Here is an 8102-nt window from a genome sequence, read left to right on the forward strand (position 1 = left end):
GTGGTGTACACTCACCTCCTCCATGAATTTGGCATAAACAACAGGATTGGATATATCCTGTCTTGGTGCAGGCTGCTGCTGCTGCTGGCGTATGGTTATGCGGGAAAATTTTTCAATCACAAAGCTCAGATCATCTCAAACTAATTTCTTCAACATGACAGTGAGTTCCCTGTATTCAAATGGCCTCAACAATCATCAGAACTCAATCCAAAATAGCAGCTTTGGGAGGTGGTGTTACAGGGGATTTCCATCATTGATGCAGTCGGCAAATTTGCACCAGCTGTGTGATGACATCATGTCAATATGAACCAAAATCTCAGAGGGATGTTTCCAGCACTTTGAGTCTATGCCACAAATAATTAAGGTAGCTCTGGATGTAAAAAGAAAGTCCAATCCACTGTGTCATACGGATTTCTATCACTGTTTATTGTACTGCATACGTCTCACTTTATCTGGTTGATGTAAAGAGATCTGCTGAAGTTGCCAATAAATTTTTGAAAACCTTTCAAAACAGAGCCAAACGACATGAGACAACATGCAATAAAATAAATACTAGCGATACATGATATTATATGTATTTTTTAAGCCAAGTAATATCTACCCCACAGCTAAAACAGATAATCAATCAAAGACATGTAAATCTGTCAAAATAAACTAAAAGAAAGGTATGAAATATAAAGACAGAAAGAAACACAATACACAAAAACAAATTTCTGTGTATTGTCAACAGGTGGGGGAAATAAAAAAAAGAACTATAGGTCTACATAAAGAGGAGAGGAGCTAAACACATATAGAATAGAATAGAATAGAATAGAATAGAATAGAATAGAATAGACACTTTATTGTCATTCAGAATATATACCAGTTAGAATCAGAATTAAATTTTGGAGAATTTACTCACCATCAAACTGTAGAATATAAATAATAAATAAATTTAAATTTAAAGCAGTGTTGACAAATAAATAAAAGAATAAGGTAAGAACGTTTGTGGGTTTTTTTTCTTCTTCTTTGTAAATAAATGAACTAGCTTTCAAGCTGCTGCAGCAACCATTTCAGTCCAAAGGGTGGCGATAATGCACGGATACGATTTGCCGCCGTATAAAAATACCAGTAGAAGAAGAAGAAGAAGAAGAAGGCTCACTGAGGTGTTGCTAGCTGATTGCTAAAAACCTAGATTTATGGTAGACAAATGAAAAAGATAGCTGAATTTCTTCAGAGGCTGATCTGCAGTGGATCGGAACAGCCTGCGTTTCGTGTAAAATGCCTCCTAGTCTGTCAGAAGGTTAACCGGGCTTAAACTTGCTGGCTGATTCTCCTGAATTAGGAGCTAAAGGGCCCTGAGTCCGCAGTGCTCGGGTGAATATCTACCCAGCATCTGCTGTGGGGGAGAGAAGCAGCATCAAGCAACGGGGTTATTGATATTAGAGGCTTTTAGATATTACCAACCTCAACTCAACATGTCAAATAACGGACCTCCTCCTCGATGGCGCAATTGTCCTAGAAGAGGGCAACTTGTGGCAGGTTAGTATGAATTTAACTAAGAGAATAGTGTTTTATTTACCAGATGAAGCTATTGCTACTAGTTAGCTTCGTTCAATTGTGTTGCTGTGATGCTTGTTGCCTGATATATATCAGTTATTTATTATTTTAGACTGTCAGATTTAAGTAGCAGTAATGGGCTGTGTTGGTCCATGTTCGGTCTGTAAGTACAGAAAGATTACCACATATTTAAGCTCTGTTTCTCTGTTGTAAAAATGAATGCGTTATCTTTTAAATGAAGTGTAAATCAAAGCGCCGATTTCATTGAATGACGTCAACACATTTTGTAAGCTTGATTTAGTTAAAAGGGTTTGTTCTTTTGGTATTTATATGGAATTAACTTAATTTTGGCATATTTTTAATGGAAATTTCTCTGACACTGTATTCGTGCGCGCTCTTTTTGCTAGGTCGCTAACGGTAACTATTTAGCAATGTTTTCCGCTTCTTTTCAGCGTTTAGGGTGACTTTTATGTTGAACAAACACAACGTATGGTAGTCCATTGGTTTTAAAAGAAAAAGTTTTAAAAAGAGCTTCAGAAAAGTGCTGCTAAGTTGGTATGCTTCACCGTCAAAGAATCACGTGTCCAAACAAACCGGGGCTATGGCTTGAGGAGCTCACGGCGAGCATACGTGTGTGACACATTACTAATGCTGAGAGGCGTTTAGCACGAGAAGCATTTTATTTTTTTTTAATGTATTTGAATGCCACCTTTCTTTCTCTTTTGCTTTTTATAATCTATAAACTCTTAACTGTTATTGCAATTGCTGTTTTTGTCTGATAATACTATGATTTCCAGTAGGTATTTTGGTGTTATTCTGGTATAGTCTTTGTATTCTTCTGCTATCTGTACCTGAGCTGTGGTAATGCACACATTTCCCCGCCGTGGGATCACTAAAATCTTATCTTATCTTTATCTTAGGTATGCACCCATCAGCTGCTGCATCTGTTTTTGAGCTTCAGGTTTCTTTTAAGATCCAAAAATAACTGAGAAAAAAAATGAACCAAAGTATCGGAGAATTCACCTTCCACCAGTTTCATACAGTTATTAGATGTTTTAACTGACTGTAGCTGGATTTAATTTTAGTTGCGACTGATATCATCATATTGCACAAAAATCTGCGTGGCTTGTAAGTCTGTGGTCACTTGATGTTTTCTGTGAAAGACTTGTTAACCTGCAAGAGATGGACAATGACGTTCTTTCTTTAACCTCGGAGTCCTTCATTAAAAGCCAGAATTTAGAAAAGTGTCTGAGTTGTAATGTTGCCTCTGTAAAACCTAAGCCAGTCAAAAAAATGTGGATCAAGAGCATGAGGGAGAGAAATGCTGTACAGTTGGGGTATCTTTAAAACTACCTCCCAGCTTCTTTTCCTTGACATTGATGAAAATGTCATTGAGGTTAAGGAAAGGAGCTGCTTCTTGGAGTGTAGTGTCTTGGCAAAGACAGACAGGTGGACAACTGTGCTTCATAGCTAAAAGTGTACCAGTGTTTCCTGGGACTGGTCAGTGATAGACAGCCTGAGTATATCCTAAATAAATGGTAAATGGCCTGTATTTGTATAGTGCTTTACTAGTCCCTAAGGACCCCAAAACGCTTTACACCAGTCATCCACCCATTCACACACTGGTGATGGTAAGCTACATTGTAGCCACAGCCACCCTGGGGATATCCTAAATAATTCAGTGGTCAGTAGCAGACTTTGGGAATGTGTGCAACTTTTACTACATTCTGTTCTGTATTAATAGCTTGAAAGGATAGATGTGGATAAAACTGTGTTGATACGAATGCCAGTATGGACTGTGGATATAGATCTGTTCCTATATGTATTCCTTATTGCAATGTACAACTGTCAAAATAACAGCCCAACATAAGTAGAAGGAAGTTATAAGGTCAAAGTTGGACAGTGCAAGTCTAAGTTCCCAGTCTTAAGTGATGCAAGGCTGTCTTGTTAACAATTTATACAAAAGTATTGGTGTTACTGTTTTATTTCGCCCATTCATCATTGTTATCATTACAGTTATGTGATGTTGAGACATTTCTGTAAAACCTGCAATTGCAGGCTTGTCTCCTCTCCGCCTCAACTTTATAACAGTGCAACAGTTTACACAGATGCTGTGTTTAAAGGCACAGCTGGAGTTGGTGGCACTTTTTAATCCAGGCTTTTATTCTAAGAAATTCTGTGTAGTTTACACAAATGGATCCACAGTTTTATTGGCTATTAACCAAGTTCTTTACAAAACAAATGCACTTGGGGTGCTGTCTAATGCTTAATTGAATGTGACCTTGACAAATACTTAGTCAGTGATTTTATTTTTATTGATTTATCTGAATTTGTAGATTTGACTTTGTATGAAGTTAGACTCTTAGCCGTAACCCTAAAAACTAGTCATTAAATTAGGGACAAAGCTGCTGTCCCTGCTCATACAAGATTAGTTTACAAGAAGAGTTTTAGTACTAGAATACTGCAGGATTTTTTTGTTTCATTCATTACATTTCTCCTTCCTAGAGAAATTCCTGCCAATGAAAACGATGTTAGGTCCCAGATATGATGACCAAGTTGCAGAGGAGAACAGGTTCAATCCGAGCATGCTGTCCAACTATTTAAAAAGTCTAAAGGTAAGTACCCTCAGCAAGGACATAAGTATTAAAGTGGCACAGAAAACCTTCCCTCACAGTGCCCATTTCTCTCCTCCTCAGGTGAAAATGGGTTTGCTCGTAGACTTGACGAACACGACTCGCTTTTATGACCGCAGTGAAATTGAAAAAGAAGGGATAAAATATATGAAGCTTCAGTGTAAGGGGTAAGATTAAAAAGCATTGTCACAAATTAACTGTTCAAATTCATCATTTTGCAGAACTGTGGATGCTAATGTGTTGAATACTAATGTCACCCTGTACCTTTTTAGCCATGGGGAGTGTCCTTCAGAAGAGACCACTGAGATGTTCATCAGGCTCTGTGAACACTTCAATGAGAAGAATCCCACAGATTTGATAGGTGAGTATTTCACCAATCTAATTGACAGACTAGGTGCACTTTTGAATCTAAGGAACACCAGCAGAAGGTATACCTCTATTGTAACAGGAAGAGTAAAAGTTGTACTGATCATTGCCGACAGCAAAGTAACAATTTAGCAGGTAGCTAATGAGAATGCCAGGGTTCATTTGCTTTGCTTTCCCCGATATCTGTTTGCTCTTTTGTGCCTGGGAAACTAGGGTTGGGCGATATGTAAAAATTTTCCAACCGGCAATCTAGGCTATCACCAGCTTCTGCAGCTCCATCAGCATTTGGGCGCACTCTGAGGAGGGTGCATTTGCTCGCCGATGAAAGAGGGTCCTGTTAAAACGGCACTTTTCTTTTCTGTTGACTGCTACTATTAGCTCCATCATTATTAGCAAACTTACTCATGGGCAAATAAATAGATAAATAAATCGCCCTTGTAAAACCTATTGACCATAGGCTCAACCTATCGTCGATAGTCGATATATTTGTCCAATCGACCAACCCTATGGGAAACAAACAGATGCATATTATAAAAACCTAACCAACTCTTTAGCACACTATCTTTAAACACTTTGCACAAAGTATCCCTGGTTACTTTATTTGTTGTGTCACTTTACATTTTTCATATATTATAATGTTGGATCCTGTTTACTAGTGGTGCTACGGATCAAGAGTCTCACGGTTCGGATTGGATCATGTTTTTTTTTCGTCACAGATCGGATCAATTTTTGGATCAGCAGAAAAAAAAGAAGACAAAAATTTAACTCGTCATTTACTTATTTAAGTATTTTTTTTTGCCTATCAAAAAACATTCAACTCAAGACTCATTCCACGCAATTATATAAAAACAAATTAAGGTGCAATATAGGGCAGTACAGGGCTTTCTATCTCCCACTCCGCTGTGATATAATGAGCGGTCACGGTCACGTAGCTTTCCGTTGCCCTGGAGGTCCACCCACTTTTAGTTAGGGCAACAGAAGATGCCTGGGACAGCTCAGCCATAACTTTAAACTTTTCCTGTTCATACGTGCTTGGAGCGATCTTGTCACTAAAGTGGACGCGCAATGGGATGTCATAGCGTGGCTCAAGCACCTTCATCATAGTTTAAACTAGTGCTGTCAGCGTAAATCTCGTTAAAATGATGTTAATGCCATAACTGCATTAACGCGGCAAATCTCTGTTAGCTAGTTACCGCGGACCGCCCCGTGCGTGGGGCTGCACAGCGCCAATGCGTCAACTAACGCGTTGACTAGTTTAAAACCCTTGTTTTGCACAACAGAATACGGCCTCCTGTCTGCAGCTAAACACCCCAATAGCTTTTGTAATAGCTTTAGCCCGGTCGGCTTAGGTAGCAAAGGGCTGCTTAAATACCCCAAACTCCTCTGCTCCTCCACTTGGACCGCTAGCGCTGACCATAGTTATCGCTTGACAGACTGACCACGCGCACCATACACAAACTTTTTTTCTTCTTTTTCGAATCTTCGGATCACGTGTGTGCCGAACCGTGGAGTGGGATCGGTTTGGATTACGGATCAACCGTGATCCGTTGCACCACTACTGTTTACTTATTTGTGGAAAATTGTTCAGGTTTAACAGTATTTTCTCTCTGACTAAAATGATACCAGAAGCTGAGTATTTGGCCAAGAGAAGCCTCTGAGTGTGTCTATGTTTTTCATTTATTAAGATATCAGATGTGCCAGTGTGACTGGAACCCATTAAGTACTGTGTTTATCACCTCTGCACACAGAAGGATATGAAATGAGACAGAAATAGACTTTAAGTGTAAAAACATCTGGTGCTGTAAATGAGTTTGCACTGTGTGTAATTTAGTCAGACAGTTGTAACAGCTTTGCTTCAGCAGTAATCAAATTCTGGCTATGACTTATCCCAGTCAGTATGAATCTTAATGCCTGAACATCATTTCAAAAACCCACATTTAAAGTACATAGAGACCTTCTGCTTCATTTACACTGCCACTTTTATTTTGCAGTAAAGAATAAAGTGTCACTGTGTCCTTGTAAGTTTTTTTTTTAAGAGTTTAGTGCTATGTCATTATAATACTACTGCAAAAACTTTGCACTTTAAAAGTAGACATCAACATAGTTTACTCGTACATTACAGAACACTGTTATTTATCATTTCTAGCTCTTATATTTTAACATATTGATCATATTCTTGCGTATGTACATTCAATCTTGTTTATTGTTACTTCTTAAAAATAATTTTATTCGTGGCTTGTGGGTTGTAAACTTCAAAGAAACTGCTGTTTTTGCTTTGATTCTCTGATATAAGCGTGGTTGATCATTATGCTGATGCCTAGGCTTAGGAAGAGAATGAAGATCTGTATCGTGTTGCAGCTTCTAAATTCATACGCATACTCTCAATAGAAAAGTTTGCTTTTGGAAGAACTGCCTTTGCACTAAATGATCACTATATTAGGCATACCTTGGTAGTACTGGGTTAGATCTCCTTTTTTTGCCTTCTGAATTGCCTTTTTTAGTTGATTATTTTTTTCTTTCTTTTTTTTGGTCCAAGTTAAAATGTTAGCATTACACAGCTGCTGGAAAATTTTGGACTGCCTCACTGATGCAAATCTCCCGTTCCATTTGAGCTTTATGACGTGGCATATTATTATTATTATTATTATTGGAAGCAGCCGTCAGAAGATGAGTACACTATAGTTACAAAGGGATGGACATGGTCAGCAACAATACTCAGGTGCATCGTTGGTGTTAAGCTGTGCGAGGTTTTCAGTTGCTTTGGTGTTTGCAATGTTGTGTGTTCAGAGATGTTCTTTTGCATGCATAGTTCGTGGTTATTTGAGCTACTGTTGCCTTCACATTAGCTTGAAGCACTGTCCTCTGACATAAACAAGGCATTTTGGCCAGTGAGCTGCTGCTGACAGTATAGTTGATCTGTTTCAGACCATAAACTCTTAAGACAGCTGGACGGGGAAATTCCCCTAGATAAGCAGTTTCTGAAATACTCAAAGTAGCCCGTCAGGCACCATCAGCCACGCCACGTTCAAATTCACTAGAATCATCTTTCTTCAGCTCAGTTTAGGCTTCAATGACTCATCTTGATCATTACATACACTAAATTCATTGAATTGGTGTTGTGTGATTGGCTGATTGGTAACGTTAGCTTTTGTGTCCAGCAGAGGGCAGCCTTACTCCAGGATTGGTTAAACGCAAATTGGAGCGAGGTCTTGTCAGAATATATTTTCACTGTTTAAAATTTCAGCAAACACTTTCATACACTCATGTCAAATATCAAACAGCTTCCCAGTACAACTAGTGCTCTTCTGATGTCTGCACAGTAGCACCATGTTCAGCCCTCACACAGAGTGTCTTTGCACATTTTTAAAATATGCAGTCCTGTGCAAGTCACTATTTTGTCAGCTTGTGGAGGAGTTGCATATCGCAAACAACACTCATCTCCCAGTGAACACTGTGTAGGTGATTTATAGGTGAAGGAATATCAATGAGCACCTTGGCTAAATAGATTTGATCTAAAAGGGAGCGATGTAGATGCTGGTGTGTGGGAAGGTTATTTCCACTGTC

At 38.7% G+C, this 8102-nt stretch overlaps 1 protein-coding gene across 1 annotated transcript in view; it reads left to right on the top strand.

Annotated features, from left to right (window-relative positions):
* The first annotated feature begins 1080 nt into the window (after nt 1–1080).
* rngtt (RNA guanylyltransferase and 5'-phosphatase) overlaps nt 1081–8102 on the top strand; it is a 109693-nt gene continuing 102671 nt past the window's right edge. The window contains exons 1-4 of the mRNA XM_005935401.3: nt 1081–1521; nt 4045–4154; nt 4236–4339; nt 4445–4533. Of these exons, the coding sequence (XP_005935463.1) occupies nt 1458–1521; nt 4045–4154; nt 4236–4339; nt 4445–4533 (367 nt within the window). The 5' untranslated portion in view covers nt 1081–1457. The remainder of the gene's footprint in view (nt 1522–4044; nt 4155–4235; nt 4340–4444; nt 4534–8102) is intronic.

The sequence above is a fragment of the Haplochromis burtoni genome, unplaced genomic scaffold (assembly GCF_018398535.1).
Source record: "Haplochromis burtoni strain Fernald_Lab_line unplaced genomic scaffold, NCSU_Asbu1 Contig_92, whole genome shotgun sequence".
In the NCBI taxonomy this organism is placed as follows: domain Eukaryota; kingdom Metazoa; phylum Chordata; class Actinopteri; order Cichliformes; family Cichlidae; genus Haplochromis; species Haplochromis burtoni.